The sequence below is a fragment of the Cryptomeria japonica genome, chromosome 9 (assembly GCF_030272615.1).
Source record: "Cryptomeria japonica chromosome 9, Sugi_1.0, whole genome shotgun sequence".
NCBI classification, from domain to species: domain Eukaryota; kingdom Viridiplantae; phylum Streptophyta; class Pinopsida; order Cupressales; family Cupressaceae; genus Cryptomeria; species Cryptomeria japonica.
Genome location: NC_081413.1, coordinates 234,337,027 through 234,356,392, shown reverse-complemented (window position 1 = coordinate 234,356,392; position 19,366 = coordinate 234,337,027). Strand labels below are relative to the sequence as shown.

General features: G+C 34.3%; 1 protein-coding gene across 1 annotated transcript; it reads right to left on the bottom strand.

Moving 5' to 3' along the window:
* Positions 1-11,179: 11,179 nt before the first annotated feature.
* Positions 11,180-15,481, bottom strand: LOC131049737 (receptor-like protein kinase HSL1). The gene is made up of 4 exons (XM_057983799.1): positions 15,431-15,481; positions 14,264-14,793; positions 12,174-12,583; positions 11,180-12,132 (listed from the first exon to the last, which is right to left on the bottom strand). Exons 1-4 carry the CDS (start codon positions 15,479-15,481, stop codon positions 11,180-11,182), a joined length of 1,944 nt encoding a protein of 647 aa, XP_057839782.1.
* Positions 15,482-19,366: the final 3,885 nt, after the last annotated feature.

Genomic DNA, 19,366 nt, shown 5'->3' with positions numbered 1-19,366 from the left:
AGCCGATTGAACTTGGAAACAAATCTGAAAACCATTCCCTAACCTTGTCTTTTAAAGACTATACAAATAACCTCATGATCACATCTTCATAGTCTATTTCATAATCATCCATTAATTTACTAAATCTCTAAAAATACCTTGATGTTGATTAACAGTTCTAACCACTAAACTTTGGTATATCATTTCTTATTTCAATTGGTATTGTATGTTCGAAGCCCTGAATGCCACTAAAATCAATAGCCTTATACCTCTTAAAACTAAAATCTTGTTTGGGATTACATGGTTGAGATTGCTTACACATCATAGTTTTATTTGGAAACATACAAGGATGCACATAGTTCTGATAAATTTGGACACTTATGATCTTACACATTTTATAATAACAAGAGATCTTAAAATTACGTAAGACACAACCTAATACAACAAGCATTAAGACCTCTTTTCATTGACCATAAACATAAAGAATACACATACTTCTCATAATTCAAATTATGCAAAGAATAACCAAGAAGTATATATCACTAAAAATATTATTTCCCTTTAATAGTTCTTCCCTTCACCCAATAGAGAATTTGATGTATCTCATAAAAATATAAACAATACCTAGAAATAAATTGCAGTTGTTGTCCACTTTATCTTCTTACTAAAAATCTAGATGTCTTATTCACATCTCAAATTCATTTTGTACAGGGTCTCCACCTCCTTTGTATAGGAAAATTCTTCAAAGAGTTGGAAGCCATTTGAATTGCATTTTCAATTCATTTAGGGTCTCTCTCAACAATAGAATCACACAATATTCTTCAAATTAGCTACAACAAAACTTTTTAGAAGATTCCAACTTCATATATAAAATAAATTTTAGATTCCCTAAAATTATAGACTCTCCATTCCATGGATTTGATAGTGTTCCCCAGTAAAGTTTCCATTTTGTTGATTATCTTTTATGGCTCCTTCAATCCGAAGAGAAATCATAAAACCTATACCATGAGATTGACGATCTAGGTCATATTTTCAACCCTATTTGCAATTTTGAAGACAAGAAAACACAACATATCAAGGCTATGTAAGCCTTCTTCACTATGAGTTGCAATAAACTCAAGAGGGTGTTCCTATATTAATAATTTGCATATTTGATAAATGCACTTTTGACAAATAGTTACAGATCTCACAAGTGAATAATTCTCAAGGTACAAATAATGGGTGTTCGCAATTCACCATTTTCAAGCATTAATCCCATTCTTCTTCACTAATACTGAGAACATTTAGTTTATATATATTTCCACCACTCACATATGAAAGAACAAATGATAATACTCCTTCATACCCTACTTCTTAATCCTTCAAACACCACGGGGATATCAAAATATAAATATCTTAAGCAGGAAAACAAAGAAAATGCAATTTTGAATCTTTCTAAATTGTTTCTTGGAGGTTTCATAGACTAATGCCTAACCTAGGGTACAAAGTCAAACCCATATCCAAATGTAAACATTAAACAACAAATTATTCTAATTAGTGAGCCCTTGTAACATTAATGCCTAACATTAATTCAACTCTTACTATTATTATAGAAATGATTCTTACAAATCTATAATACATTCCTAAACCCACTATAATACATATGTAAAAATTTAATTTCTTCCTTGAAAAGATCCCGAAAACAAAATTACACATTCGTAAGAGAATTGCAAAGGTGAATAAAAAAATCCTTGATATTATTGTTCATGTGAGATCAATAAATACATTATGGAGACAATATCTATAATATTTCTCATGACATTTATTATCAAATTAATATTTACATTATTTTCTATGAAGGACTCCTCATTCGACTTAGGTATTTCTATTCTACCCTTTAACCAAGGAGACTATGATTTCCCCCAAAAAATGGAACCCCCATATTTTAGCCTTGGAATTCCTTTCATAAGATAAGGGAATGCAACAAGGTTTAGGATATTTACAACTAGCATGGTCTTATATGACATATATTTTCCTTATACACATGGAAAATAAATATTCCCACTATGAAACTTAAAATAGAAAAAGACAACTTATTAGACCATATGCACTAAAAATTGTTATGAAACTATCACAGTGAAGAATAAAACATAGTTGAAATCTAACTGCTTGAGTCGTGCCACCATCGCATTCCTATTGACATTAGGAATGCAATATTCTCACTAGATGAACTAGAAGAGAAGATAGTAGAGAAATGTTGTAATCAAAATAGGGGGTCCAAGTTTAACTTTCAATTTTAATTAACTAGGCTCTTTGCTAGAGCTGACTCTCCCTTATCCTCATTGTCCTCCTCCTCCCTCCCCTTGCCTCCTAGACATTAGGAAACAAGGGAGTAAGTAGAAGGTAGCTTATGAAAGGCCTTTTGCAACTATGTGTACCTTTCAATATCCCTTTACCTACCTCTTGCATTTTCAATGTCCCTTTAGCTACAAAGAAATTTACTGTAATATTCTCCAGTGAACGTAATTGAGCCTATATCTTATGAACACGTAGTCTATTTCTGCATATGGGCATTCCATTTTTGAAGAATCTCTTGAACAAGTGTAGAAACAAATATTTATAATTCTCTTTAATCAATTCAACGACCACCAACTAATGAAGAAAGTTAATTCCCTAAACATAGAAACTCTAAAAATAGCCAGGTGTACCATACCACATGTATTAAATATCCTTTTTACCGTTTGCCTCTTTAAAGATATGATCACTTAGCATCCAGTTAATTTCATTTTTAAGGAATAAGCTACTATTTATACCCATGTAACCTTTCATGCCACCAAAATTCTTTCTTGATCTTGTCACACATAAAATCTTCTGATTATCCCAATTAGTGATGATATTTTACAGGCAATTCGCTAGGTTCTTCTTATTTTCCAATCATTCGACCCACACCTTGATTTATTTCCTTTCTTGATCGTTCAATAAAGTCCCTTGAACCTTATCCGTCAATCAAAAACCATCAACGATCATCGGTGAGACTTCAAAATATTTATTGTTTAAGCTCATTGACAGTCATTCAAAGCTTTACCAAGTACACACAATAACTTGTTTTTAACATCACCAGCTCTTTTCTTCCTTTCTCGGACACTTATTTAAATCCCTTAAGAAATATCAATAAGTCTCGAGTTGACACGTCGGATATTTTTCATCTACTGATGAAACACCTCTTTGTTAGCTACTCGGGAACTTACTCAAGAGCGGGAAATCCTCTTAATATGTGCTGAGTTATTTCATAACTCATCCTGTGATCACCCTCCTTGAATGCTTGCTCAAGTAAAAAATAAAATTATAGAGCTTCGAGTGTACTGATCCCCCATTCTCTTCAATAAGACTCGAGACTCAGCAAGATATTTGAAACAACTCATTGAGTACCTGAGTTACAACTCCTTGGAACCATTGTGAAAGGCACACCGCTTGAAACTTGTGGAGCACTTAAAAAAATATCATCGAGTCCCAAGCTTCCCATGCTTAGAACACTTGCGAAAGGAACACCACTCAAAACTCGATGGAACACTTAAAAAAATATCATCGAACCCCGAGATACCCCTTTGGAAAGTCACCATGCCACCACATTGGATGGACCTTAGAAGCTCAACAACGCATGTAAAAACATCTCAACACATGTCAAGGGCCATAACAACTACAACCGACTTAGAAACAACTTGCAGCACGCGCACTTAAGTCACGTCCCTAGGACATCATGGGCAAGGGGCCAAATAATAGGCAAATGATATTAAACCATTGTGAGGGGCACAAAGGATTTAGGATAAATCATATGTTATAGTTACTGGCTGAAACGAAAGCGCTTGGATGTGGGGCTAGTGGTGAATGATAAAAAAACCCATGAGAAAACAACTGAAGCCAAGGGTGACTACAAAAGGAGGTCACTAAGAAAACATAAAAACCTGTCAAAGGAATATTTGAAAGCACTTTAAAACCAAGGCGAGGTTTAAAACCTAACCGTCAGGCATTTCCAGAAGTTTTTGTAGGGGCATATCTATTTGCCTTAATGAAGATTTTCTATTGAATTTGAAGGTACTAACAATGTGAACAAGGAGTGAATAGTTATTAGAACTATAATAGACATTGGCGCCTTTTCCCCTAAATACTATTTTCTTTCTTATTTACTTGATATCCTCTTTGCATTTTCCTATTTTAATAAAAATACATAATAATATTTTTAACATTGAATACACTAAAAAAAAAAAAATTTCTAATTGATGCACATCATCTTGTTCAAACACAAATCAATAAAAATTCTACTACCTAAATATTATTTATTATATATTTAAAATTATAATATTTAAAAATTCTTAAATCAATTTATTATGATATTTACAATAATAAGTTTTTGAAGCTGATATTAACCTACTAACTATATTTATTATAATATTTAATAAAAAATATTTTTAAATACTCTCAAACAATAATTGTCTAAAAAAATGGTATTTATTTAAACACGTATTTTATTTTATTTTATTTTTTACATAATTCCGTACATATATACATAGTTGGAGAAACGAAAGCAAAGGTTTTAATTGCTAGTTTAATAAATTTTTGTCTCTCCAACAGTTTCCTTTTATCTTACTATTCCTACACTACAAGCGATACTATTCCTACACTACAAGCGGTGCATGTTTCCTCCTTTTAATAGACAAAAAATTCTCTGACTACATGTGGATGATTTTATATGGTTTATATTTTAGCTATCTGATAGAAGCACCAGCCTTTATGCTGAAGAGTTAAAATGCATATATATTTTAGCTATCTGATAGAAGCACCAGCCTTTATGCTGAAGAATTAAAATGCATATCTCTAATAAACTTGTTTAGAACTATTCAATTTCATCAATAACCATATTTTAATTCAGTTGACCAAAAAAAAAATTTCATTCTCGATATCAGAGTGGGTACTTGAAATCCTTTCGAGAACTATGTGATTGAACTTGCCGGATGCCACTAACCTCTCCAACACTTTCTCGTAGATGGTTGTCGATTTGGCAGTCTGTTTGTACAAACCAAACCCACATGTGATACGTGTAGCATTTGTTCTACGCAATTATCTTCCACCTTGCGTTCATCTAGTACTTCCATCTCTCCCCCACCCATTCATATTATGTTGTTCACCCAATCCGTGATGTCTCCCTTCTCTCCATATTTTGGCCCCCCCATAGATTTCATCCTCGTAACTAGCTCTAATAATACCACTCCGAAGCTGTATACATCAGTCTTCTCGTTCACTTTTAGCCTATTCGCATATTCTATGCTCCACATTCTCAAAAAGAGAAGAAAAGTGAAATAATTTGTACATGAACAAAACTATATTAGGATTTGAGGAGAGAGACTCTTCGTACCTAGGGCTATATATCCGTGCGAGCCCACATAGCCGGACATCGAATAATCTCTTGCCAAGCTATCAAGCACTCTGGATGTCCAAAGTCTACAACTTTAGCCTCAAATTCTACGTCTAGCAATATGTTACTAGATTTCACATCCCTATGCAATGTTGGATGACAGCAATCATGATGCATATAACACGAGCTATTCGAAGAGCTGTCTGATAACGTATCAACCATTGTCCCACCATTTGTGGTCCTGGGCCACAGTGTAGATGGTTAAACAAGCTGCCATTCGAAGTGAACTTGATAGCTTTAAATCTGATTCTTCACATGAAATGCAACAGAGAAGCTTCAACATGTTGGTGTGTCAGATGACTCCTAAAGTATCCACCTCCATTTCCCCCCTTTTATTTTAGTCGTCGTCAATTTTTCTCTTGAAATTTTCTCCTGATATGCTCATGTTCTGGATCTTCTTAATTGCTACTTCTTGTGAGTTCGACAGTATGACCTTGTAAAACTTTTCAAATTGTGGAGGATGTATCTCATGTCCACTTCTATCAAATGGAATGGCATCATCTTCCACGATGGCACATCACTTTGCTTGAGGGAGACGAGCGATGGAGATAAATGCAATCCAAGGTCACAGCTTTTATAACTAAGGGTGGCAACGAAATTGTAGCCAAACTTTGAGGCGGCAACTTGTGTGGAGAGACACATGAATGCAGCATCAAATTTCAACCACCACATAGCCTTGGGTTTCCGAGAAAGCCTCTCCTTATAAACCTGATTGTCTAAAGTGTCAGGAATGCGTCCTGACAAGTGATAGTTGGAAACGTTGAAAGCATTCAGTTTCAAAAGTCCCAACTTGAAAGGAACCCCTCTAGAAAGAAAATTGTTGGACAAAAGGGAACTAGTATGAGGTATGGATAATTATAAAGGTAACATCTAGGCTTTTAGTATCTGTTTTTATGGGAAGAGTGATGGAATCTATAGTCAGACAAGTGAAACCATCACACATTTTAATCATAAAATCATATTTATTTTGATGTAATTGTTATGTATGGAGATGTTATTCTATGATAACATTTATCATACAAATTGCATCAATGAGCACTACAAATGAGAATTTTCCTTTAGTCTTCGTAGTGATGTACTTTGGTCCATTAGGTGCTTAGATGATATCTCTTGTATCAAATGTGATGCAAGGGTCAAAATTAGGCTTACCTTCCTCAATGAAATTCACAACATTGTTGGCTTCACTAGATATATCATCACTAGCTATAAATCCCCTACGATTATGGTCAATAACATTGGTAGAGTGAGAAGACAAAGGATTGGTAAAAGATTGAAAATTTTGATTAAGACATGTGATAAATGTATTTCCTTTTGTCATTTACACCCTCCACAACTATAGTATTATAAACAATAAGATCTTGATTTTTATGCTTATATCTAAAACTCTTTTTAGTATAATGGTCAACTTGACAATGGGATTGACAACAGACTTTATAATCAAAAGAAGGTGGTTAAGGCTTGGAAGTATCTATGGGATGTATGTGACGAAGCTTCATAACACTAGAATTAATCAACTTAAGCATAATCTATGCAATGATTCAAAAAGAGAAGTCAAGTTGTGATGTTTGAATATTGAAAAGAAGGGAGCTACAATGGTGTTATGACCATCACTTGAGAATCAATATAATTGGAAGAAAACACCCTAGGCCAATGCTTACATTGAATTTAGAATGTTTTCAATTTTTATTTTAGTTTGACATGTAGAAATTCTCAAAATATGGTAATATCCCACTAAAAATGGATATTGTTAATTCCATTTCTACTAGTTTAGTATGTTGTAATTTCATATCTACTGATATAATAAAATCTATAAAATCTAGAAAGATTTATTTGTCAATACAATTGCAACAATGATGACGAATCTCCTAATTGTGAATAAACAATTTCCTTCTCCATACACATGTTTCAATGACCCAAAATTACATGTAACTTTAAACTACAAAAATATTCCTCAAAAATAACTTCTCAACTTCCTAATAGAGATAGCTAAAATGTAAAGAGGAATATTTTCCAGCACTCTCCATTATCCCCTCAATGTTCTTGTTCTTCTTTCATTATAGATTGAGATTTCTAATAAGAAAAGGGAGGTTGTTTCTTGCATTTTTCACCAATGTTATATTGCAACAATATGAAATAAAGTTTAAAGAATAAGAAGAAATTAGATTTTCCTTCTAAATTAGTTAACTTCCTAGCAAGCACCAAAGCAAGTTAGAGATAAGAAACATGGAACTTTGAATAAGGTAAAAGAGAAAGGAATGCCTTAGGGTTCCTATTTTGAAGGAAGCCCATATTGTTTAAGTTTGGAAATCCTATCAAATAATTTATATTATTGATTTTTGTTTTCTTCACACAAATTTTATTTGTTTTATATACATATTTGATCAATTTTAAATTGAGAAATATAATTTTATGGTATTTGAAGGTCAAATTTCAATTTTCAAATTTTAGAAGAGGAAATATTCTACTATGGAATGTAGGCCACAAAATTATCCCTAATCTAATGAAAAATTTTATGAAATATAACATCAACATGAAACTCACAAATTTTTTGAAATAATTTATATAAATTCAAGTCAAGATAATATGTATATATATTTTTAAATTATATATTAACAAAATTAAAGAAGATCATAAATATTTTACATTTACATTTACAAGTTACATAATAAAGTGTTAGATTGCTTGAAATTTGATGATTACATTTGATTTTATATTTCAAATTTTATTTTATAATTTCAAATTTTCTTATCCTATATAATCGCATTGTTTTATTTATATATATATTTTTTAAATTATTATACTATTAAAAATTTGTAGATTCTATAATTCTATAATATTTCTTCAAACAAAATTATAGATTTATTGCATTGAAAGAAAACAAAATAGTTTTGAAAGCTAACATTATTTAGGCTTTTTTTATGTATCTAAAAAATATATGGAGAAAATTTAGATTTACTTTTTTGATTCATTAGTTCTTCAAAATGGGATGGAATATATGTTATTATTTTTATTTTTTTTTACAAATATATATGAACTTTAACTACTTTTTTGTTAACGCAAATGGGTAGGCTAAATAAGAATTCATATGCTCTTACATTAATATATGTATATATGTATGTATGAGTTTATTTCGATCTATACATATGCATAATACACTTCTTTCAATATCATAAATTTTACCTATATTGTGTTGATGTGACGTATAACTATTTGAGCACTAAATTATATTTAATTAAATATAACTATTTACTTATGTCCACATTATAAAATGAATTCCTCATGTTTCGACGATATTGTGAAACTACTTATCAAGCATTATTGGCCTTTGTTTTGATGAATGCGCAAATAATTAAGGCTAGGATTAAATTAGGGTTCAATTAGGGCTAGAGGTAAGGTTAAAGGTAAGTTTCAATTAGGTTTAGGGTTCAATTATGATTACAATTAAGATTAGAGTTAGCATTAATGTCGGGGTTAGGATTCAATTTAATTTTAGCTAGGGTTTAATGATGATTATGACTCATGTTGTATGATAACAAATAGGATTTAGATTAGTTTTGGGTTCTAAATAAGAAAAGAGTTGGGGTTGAATTGCTGATAAATTTAATTAAGGTTAGAACCTTGTTCAATAAAAAGGCTTTAAAATTCTCAAGAAAATGCAATTGGTAGGTGTGAAGTTGAATTGTACAACCTTTAGAAGCATCCTTTTGCCCATGCCAAAATTGTAAACACTTCTAATAATTTAGGCACTTTGAAAGTGAAAGATTTAACTTGTAGTTTTACTTAATACATATTGTGTGTCAAAATAGATATAATATTTGATTAATTTGACAAATATTATTTCTTGCAAATGGAACTAGTTCTAGATCTATCACCTCAATAATATTGATTATTTTTTAACTCTCAATTTTCTAATAATCTAATTCCTTTTTAGAAATTTTAATGATTCTATTTTTATTCTATTGAGTGTAAAGTTGTCCCTTATATTAGTAGTATTTTTCTTTTTTATTTGATCTTTATATTGTGATACTCTACTAAGTAACTATAATATAATTTTTACATTATGTGATTTTTTACCTTCCAATATATTATTTGAAATATATTTTACTACCAGCATAACCCTTGCACCTTATTTTGGTGCAAGTACTAATTAATTAATATTTGACAAATTATTTTGAAAATCATGTTGTACACAATACAATATTTATCATAATAGGTAGTAATAACATCCAATTCTTACCCATGTCCCCATGCGGCTGGTTAAGTGCAATTTCTAGTTAAAATTAAACAAGTGGGAATGTTCCCATGCAATTTTCTATTTAAGAGGAAAGGATAATTTGGAATCTTTTCCTATTTAAGTGGAGTGATACCTGCTTAAACTTAAAATTAAGCTTTGAAAAATAGGGTAGGTTGGAAATAAGCACAACTGCTTATTGAGAAGATTGACATGTGGCTCTACAAAAAAATTTCCCTCTTTTTCATTTGTTTCTAATTTTTTCTTCAAAATTTATATGATCAATTAGCATTAAAAATTTATTTTAATAATGCAATTTAAAATGGCTGCTTATTTTTTAGAAGAAGCAAAATTTGACATTCCTAGGACCACCAGCTCCACAAATTGATGCTAAAAAATGGAACATTAACTACTAATCAAAATAAGTTAAGCAATTGCATGAGAACTTGCCCTTAGAGAGTTCCTTATATTACTCAAGTACGCATGACTACTATCATTTAATTTTAAATTGGAAGCCCATGAAACAGGCATTGTTTATCCCTCTTTATACAGACGAAACCAAAGCTGGCTTTTGGCTTCATGTGGCAATCCTACAAAGATTACATGTGGACAATTGCACCACGATTTTCTATATGTCCATCTCTGGAAAGTAAACCGCTTCGTTCTCGCTCTCCGAGACGCTACTTGAAATGCTTTGGAGATGTTCAAATGTCTCCTTGCGCTTGTCCCCCCCGCATGCTACTTATCTCTCCACCACTTTTCTCATAGGAGGCCGCTGGTTTGGCCCTCTGTTAGTGCAAAACCAACCCAAATGTAGGACGCGCATCATCTGTTCTATGCAACTATCTTCCACTGCGCGATCATCGAACACTGTTATCTCTGTCCCACCTATCAAAATTCTGTTACGTACCCAATCCACGATGTTCCCGTCCTCTCCATATTCGCCCTCTCCCGTAGCTTTCATCCCGGTTACCAGCTCTAACATTACCACTCCGAAGCTGTACACGTCACTTTTCTCGTTTACCTTTAACCTCTCCGCGTATTCTACACCATATTATCCAAAAAACTAACTAACGGAGAGAATTTGTTCCATAAAACTAAATTATCCTAATCTGAAAGAGTGAGTGTTCATACCTGGGGCTATATATCCATGGGACCCTACATAACCAGACACTGTATGCTCGACGCCCAGATTGTCAATTTCTCTGGGTACGTAAAAGTCCGCAATTTTAGCCTCGAAGTTTCCGTCTAGCAAAATGTTGCTGGAATATTTCACGTCCCTGTGCAAAATTGGAGGGGAGGAATCATGATACATATAACTACGCCCACGAGCTACACCAAGAGCAATCTGATAACGGATCGGCCATTGTAGAGCCAATTGGTGTGCAAGGCCTCCGTGCAGATGGTCGGACAGGCTACCGTTGGGCATGAACTCGTATACCAACAGTTTGAAATCGGACTGTTCGCTTGAAATGCAACACAGAAGCTTTCAAGATGTTGGTGTGCCGGATGAACCCCAATTAATCGACCTCCACTTCCCCCATTTTATTCTTTTCTTGCCCAACTTTTCTCTTAGAATTTCTTCCTGCTCTGCTTATTATCTGGATCTTCTTAACGGCTACCGCTTGCCCGTCCGGCATGACGATCTTGTAAACTTTTCCAGCACCTCCGGATCCAATCACATTACTCTCCTCTAAATTGCAGATTATGTATGACTCATCCACATCTATGGAATGGAATGGCTTCATTTTCCACAATGGCGTGTCACTTTGCTTCCTCACACACGAACGATACAGATAAATGGAGTACAAAGCTATTGCTAGTATAACTAAAGAAGGCACCAGAATGGTAGCTAACGTCTGAGGCGACAGCTTATGTGTAGAGGAACACGAAGGTAGCATCAAGTTCCGTCCTCCGCAGAGCATCGGATTGCCCAGAAAGCTCTCCGTGTAAGCGGGAATGTCTAAAACACCAGGAATGCGTCCAGACAAGTGATTGTTGGATACATTGAAAATATTTAGATTTAGTCGTCCCAATTCGAGAGGAACACTACCAGAGAGCAAATTGTTTGACAGATCAAGACTACTTATGTTGCTGAAAGCTCCAGGATTTTGCCAGTAAGTTGATTGTAACCCAAATTGAGCTGATTGAGATTCTCCAGCGACATAATTTCCTCGGGAATTTCTTCTGACCAGACTTAAGTTCGTGAACTCATGGGGAATGGGGTCTGTCAACCGGTTGTTGCTAGCTTCAAATACTTGAAGTTTTGTCAGCTGTCCAACTTCTCGAGGAATCCTTCCTTCGAACTGGTTGTTGCTTATCTTCAATTGACTCAGATTCTTGGCTTGGCCAATTGCAGCCGAAATCTTGCCTTCGAACTTATTGTTGTTTAAAAACAATCCCTTGAGTTTGGCAGCACCCCATAGCCCCTCAGGAATCTCATCACTCAGCTGGTATTGTCGATGTAGAGAAACTATAGAGATGTGCAGTTTTCAAAGAACGAAGGCAGGGTACCGTTAAAATTGTTCGAAGTGGCCGCGAAGCCATACAATACTCCTCTCATGCACAGATTCTTCGGCAGGGGACCTTCCAATCCACTTTCCGACACATCAGAGACAATGAAATTGCAATATCTACCCAAGCTCTGAGGCAACCAGCCATTCAACTTGTTGGTGTACAGCATCAAGTTACTGAGGTACCGTAACTCTCCGACTTGAGTAGGTATCTTTCCGGTAAGCTGATTGTCTTGCAACTGAAGACTACTCAGGTACGTTAGATTGCCGATTGCAGTGGGAATTGTGCCCTGAAGCTGATTATGCCCACAATCCAATTCGGATAAGCTTGTCAGCTGGCCAATGTTCCCCGGGATTCGTCCAGACAAGTTGTTGTGAGAGATAGATGAAGATATGATTGCTGAGCTGGAGCTGTAGATTTTTTTTTGTTTTTATAAGTATTTTGTTTTTTTAATCACCAATCATATATTGCTAAGATAGGATAGAATAAGTTCTATAGTTTTAGACATAAAGCAGATTTTTAGTTTTTTTGTTTTAAAGTTTTTGTTTTTCCTATTCTTAGAAAAATGATTGTCTATAAGACAATTACTCTTACTGTAATTTAGTGTTAGAGATTTTCTATTATCAATATTATCCGTTTTGAAAATAATTGTGTTCTTCTCTTTTAGTTCTGTTTTTCAGTGCGTTGTAATTTTATCATAATCTTTCATTTGGTATCAGAGCAGGTTGCAAGAGTTCTGATTGTGCAGGTTCCAGGTTGGAACAACAATTATTTTCAAATGTCTAATGATGCAAGAGTTCTGATTGTGCAGGTTCCAGGTTGGAACAACAATTATTTTCAAATGGCTAATGAAAAAGATTTAGCATTTTAGCTTCCATTATTTACTGGAGAAAACTATGATTATTGGAGTATCAAGATGAAGACCCTACTTTTATCCCAAGATCTCTGGGAATTTATGGAAGGTGGATATACAGAACCTATTGATCAGAATACATTCAATACATGGACACCACAACAGAAAAATCAGCTGAAAGAAGATAGAAAGAAGGATAACAAATCTTTTTTCACCATTCAATCTGCCTTGGATGTCTCAATTTTTCCTTGAATTGCCAGTTTGACAAAATCAAAGGATGCATGGGAGACTCTACAAACTACATACCAAGGTACAGATAAAATCAAATTGGTAAGACTTCAAACTTTTTGAAGATAATTTGAAAATTTGAGGATGAAAGAATTTGAGTCTATTCATGAATTTATTACAAGGACTCAAGGTATTGTGAATTAGCTTAGGACTCAAGGTGAAACTATATCAGATTAGAAAATGGTAGAAATTTTTTTGAGGTCTCTTCCTCCTAAATTTGATCTAGTAGTAATTGCTATTGAAGAAAGTAAAGATCTAGCTACTTTCAAAGTTGCAGAAATAATTAGTTCTTTGCAGTCTCATGAAGAGTGCATGCAATGTTCTATGGAAAGTTTTGTGCAAGCTTTCCAATCTTCTATGAATATTGAGGAAAAATCCAAATCTTCTCCCTCTCATACTACTAAATTTCAAGGTGAATCTTTTGGTAATAACAGAAGAAGAGGTAGAGGAAGAGGAAGAGGAAATAATAAAGGAAGAGGATGAATTTCTGTTGATAGAAGGAGTATTCAGTGCAGATATTCTGAAAGATATGGGCACTATGAATCTGAGTGCAGGAAGAAGAAATCTGACTTGAACAAGTCAAGAGCTAGTTATGCAGAAGAATCTTCTGATGCAAAGAATTCTACATTCTTTGCATGCAATTTGGAAAAAGAACCCCAAGAGGATGTCTAGTTCTTGGACAGTGGTTGTTCAAATCACATGACAAGTAAATTTGATTTCTTTGTCAAATTAGATGATTCAATGAGGAGTAAAGTTAAATTTGGAGATGATAAGGAGATTGATAAATGGGAAAAGGCACCCTTGCAGTCAAGACTAAGCAAGGAGACACTACAAATATCCATAATACTTTCTTTGTGCTAGAATTACAACATGCTTCATTAAATTTCCCAAGAAAGTCGGGATTTTGCCTTCAAGGCTGCAGTTACCTAGGCTTAACACATGCAGCTACTTTAAATTGTCAAGCTCTCTTGGAATCACACCACGAAGCAAAGGATTGCTGCCAATCGTAAAGTTTATTAGAGATTCCAAATTCCCGACAAACATGGGGAATGTCCCACTCAAACTATTTTCGTGGAGGAAGAGAGCTTCTAGCTTTGGTAGAGTTCCGAAAGCTAGAGGAACGGAGCCACAAAAAGCATTATGTGCGAAGTTAAAGACTCTCAACTCACTCAATTGGGAGATATAAGGTGGCAGCTCTCCAGTGAAATTGTTGTTCGAAAAATCGAGCTTTTGCAAACGTTTGCAATGCAAGAGGACATTCGAGAAGGGACCGCTGAAAGCGTTGCCTTGGAGAATCAAGGCCGTTAGATTGGGTAGGTTGCATATTGTAGAAGTCAAGTTGCTGGAAATCAGCGCATCGGTGTTATCAACACTGGTAATGGTGTTGAATGCATCACAAGAGATTCCTTTCCAAGCGCATGGATTTTGGTGAGACTCATTCCAGTTGCTCAAAGCATTACTGGTGTCCCTCCAATCCACCTTTTTGATTTTAAGCAAAATCAGGCCATCATGCGAGAGGGAAGAGCAATGGGGAAGCAAAAGCAAGTAGTTGACAATCAATTATAAGGAAAAGCTCGGCAGAGCATGATTGTTGCAGTATTGTCGAGACGCGCTCACTTTCTAAAACTAGGAGAGCCTCTTTCACATTTAAAGGATTGTCGATAAGTAATATTTTTTTTTCACGTCAGCGATGATGGCGACCTGGTACAAATCATAGAAGTTTGAGGCAACTTCGTAGTACTCACATTGAGACGTAGGATTGGCTTTTGATATTACATAGAATTGAAAGTTTCAGATATATGCGAGAACTGTGAATGAGTGTCCTTCCAATCTCCCTTTCTGATTTTAAGCAAATACTTGAAAACGAATGAAAAGAAAGTTAGAGCTGGCAAAGCAAGATTTGCGAATTAAAATTACAATCAGTAAAACGCTCGATGTATAGAAATAATGGAGAAGTGCTTTCAGATTTGAAAGATTGCCATAAGTTTAATTCCCCACATCAGCTATGATGTCAGTTTGTAGAATAAAAAAATTTAGAGTCGTGTGAAAAATCCAAGTTCTGTCAAAGTGGAAACTTCGCAGTGAGAGAGCATTTCGGTTTTGATGTTACTAGTACCGTAAAACAAGGAAAGATGCGGAGACGTGAACGACCTGCAATGCCTTCCATATTCTCATTTACAATAGTCCATCGCACAAAGACAATGCGTATATTTCCAGTTAATATAGAAAAGAGGAATCACGACTAGTAGTTGAGCATCTTTTAGTAATAGTGAGGTATTTGTCATACACGGATTCATTAATTTAGTATATACATATTATTATTTTAAATATTTATTCTTGTGTTTTTCATTTGTGAGTTTTGAGAAGTCTACAATGATTTGTACACATATAAGCAAAATTTATTTGTGCTTCTAGATGTTGGGCTGGAACTAGTTCGGAAGTCAATTCAAACATGACAAAGGAAGAAAAGATTAAAGATAATGTTCAGAAATCTTGATCTGACAGATGGAGAAAGTGCATTTGTTCAGGGGAGTGATCTGGCTTTGCTTTTGTTTTTTGGGTTGGTATTATTTCTACCCTTAGGGGTGCAAATAAGGATGAAATATTTTGGATATCTCTATCAGGGGGAGTTGTGCCATCTCTTACGACTGATTGGAGAAAGAATTCCAATGAATCAAAGTTGTGTTTGTTGTCCTTGATGTCAAAGGGGGATTAGTTTCAGTATGGTACTCTTTGTCATCAATGCCAAAAGGGGAGAGATATATAGATTGCATTTTGTTTGCCATTAGTGGTGCTTATGTGTTACCATCAATGACAAAGGGGGGAATCTTCGAAACGTGAGTTGTTGTGAATTTTTGTCGTTGATGTAAATCCTATTTTGTGATATCATTGATGTCAACCTGTCTTGTACTGATATGGAAATAAGAATAGTATAACAGGATGTTTCTATATCCACAAAAGATTATTTATGTGTAGTTTTGTCTTGTGTTGGTATGGAAGTAAGGATAGCTTAGTAAATGTTTGTCTATCCAGGAGAAAATACTTTTGTTCGGGGTTGAATGTTATTCTGTTAATTAAGATTTTGTAATGTTTTCAAAAGTCTGGCATAATGGAAGCTTCTATATGCACGAAAAATATTTCATGTCTTACTAGAAGAATGTTTTGCATTCCTTTGAGTTGTGAAGGCTATGTGATGTGGTTATGAATATAATGCTTTATGTTCTATTCGTAATACTTTATTAGGTTCACAATTGTTCTATGGTCTAGTTGGTTAAGTTGATTAATGTTATTTTCTGTTAGTGATACTGTCTATCAAAATTAGTTCAAAAATGGCCTCATGGCTTCTAGATATGTGGATATAGATGTTGTTGTTCAGAGGATTCTCTCACATGGTTTGTGTCTAGTATTCTAGTTCAATTGTCAAGTGGAAACTTGATTGGTACTTGTCAAGTTACGGTTTTCTAAATTCCAGCGAATTATCGAAGCCAACTAAGGCATTTGCACAATAGAGGAAAGTTGTGGTGGAATTAACACTATCTTTCCCATTCTCACAATGGTGTGAAATTTGTGGTAGTGGCTACAAAGCAATAAGATCTTCGGATTTGTTCAACACATTGCTATACAAGGTAGACTTCCCCTTGGCAATCATCGCCATCAATTTCTCTCTAAGTTTAGAAACCCCGGGAGCATGTAGAGAGTTTGGAATATTGGGAGGGGTTTTGACCCTTTGAATAACTACCAAAAAATCCTTCATTTTATGCTCAAAAGATTGATAAGGGAAGCATGTATTTGGTAAACTAAAAGATAGTGCATATGTGATTAAAAAATTTTAAAAAAGGCTATACATGTCAATTACAATTCAATATTTTTTTCAAAATATAATTACAGTTGGTCCATAGATTTATCAAAGGTACATCCATCGTACTAGGTGTCAACCTATGTCAACATCTTTGTGGATGTATTAGTTATGAATTTCTCCGCACATCTCAATGTGTATATACTCATTTGAAAGTCATATCTCTATCTCCCCATCTCTCTCTACCTCTCTACCTCTCTCTACCCCTCTCTATCTCTCTATATCTTCTTATATATATTCTCCCTCTCTCTCCCTATTGCAAACAAAAAACATGAGCTTGTTGGTAACACAACCTGATTATCTTCCTAATTTAGAGGCTTTTTCCAATTGTGTTTTGGATTCTTCCAAGTGGATGTATAGTTGATTTGAAGTTATAACTTCTTCATTGAGGCCTTTGTTGCACAAACAACATTATTTTCTACCTGGCCTATCAATTGACCTCATGTACTACACAAATGTATGAAAAAATAAGACAAAAAAAAATTCCTCATTGACCTTTCTCACCTCTTTGATGTACCCATTGCACACCAAGGTGCAATTGCTAGTTATAGGTTTAAGCAAGTAATTGAGAATGAATGAAAAGTAAGGGAGAGTTGGGCGGAGCATGATTGTTGCAGTATGGTTTGCAAAATAGGATTAGATTCCCCCGAAAAAAAAAAGACACGCTCTCTTTGTAAATCTAAGAGAAGCTCTTTCAGATTTAAATGATTGTCGAAAAGTAATATTTCTTTCTCACGTCAGCGATGATGGCCACCTCTTACAAATCAGAAAAGTTTGAGTTGTGCAAGTGCAGATGACATAGATTCTCAAATTTGTCAGGGAAAAATTTAAGGAAACTTCGTAGTACTCACATTGAGACATGGAATTGGCTTTTGATGTTACACAGAATTGAAAGTTGACCATAGATGCGAGAATGTGAATCTCATTCCAGTTGGTCAAAGCGTTAGTGGTTCTGTGGTCCCTCCAATCTCCCCTTCTGCTTTTAGACAAAATGCCCGTCATGCCAGAAAGAAGAGCAGCGCGGAAGCAAAAGAAAATAGTTGAAAACGAATTAAAAGAAAGTTAGAGCTGGCAAAGCATGATTTAAGAATTGAGATTACGATCAGAAAAACGCTCTCTGTGTAGAAATAATGGAGAAGTAGTGCTTTCAGATTTAAAAGATTACCCATAAGTTTTATTTCTAACGTCAGCGATGATGTCAGTTTGTAGAAATCAGAAAACTTTGAGTCGTGTGAAAAATCCAAGTTTTGTCGAAGTGGAAACTTCGTAGTGCCTGCTTTGAGAGATAGTATTTCAGTTTTGAGGTTGCTAGTACCATAAAAAAATGAAAGATGCGGTGACGTAAACGACCCACAATGCTTTCCATCATTTCATTTACAATAGTTCATCGCACAAAGACAATGCAGAAAGTTCCAAATAATATAGAAAAGAGGAATCACGACTAGTAGATGAGCATGTTTTAGTAATAGCGAGGTATTTGTCTTATTTTGATTCATTAGTTTAGTATAAGTATTTATTTTGAGTTCTTTTACATTTGTGAAGTTCTGAAAGTCTATAAAGATTTGTTCATACACATGGAAAAGTTATTTGGTCTTCTAGATGTTGGGTTGAAACTAATCCAGAAGTTAATTCAGACATGACAGAGGAAGAAAAGACTAAAGATAATGTTGAAAATCTTGATTTGATAAAAAAGAGGAAGAAAAGACTAAAAATAATGTTGAAAATCTTGATTTGATAAAAAAGGGAAAGTGTATTCGTTTAAGGGGAGCCGTTTGGTTCTATTTCTATTTTCTAGGTTCGTATTATTTTTGCCCTCAGGGGTTCAGATAAGGATGAGATATTTTAAATCTCCCTATTAGGGGGAGTTATGTCATCTCTTGCAACTCGTTAGAGAAAGAATTTCAATTAATCAAATTTGTGTTTGTTGTCCTTGATGTAAAAAGGGGGAGAAGATTCAGTATGGTACCTTTTGTCCTTGATGTTAAAGGAGGAGAGATATATAGTTTGTGTTTTGTTTGCCATTAGTGGTGCTTATGTGTTGCCATCAATGATAAAGGGGGAGAATATTGGAAAATTGAGTTGTTTTGACTTTTTGTCATTGATGTCAACCATATCTTGTATTGTCATTGATGTCAACCTGTCTTATATTGATATGGAAGTGAGTATAGTACAACATGATGTTTCTATATACAAGAT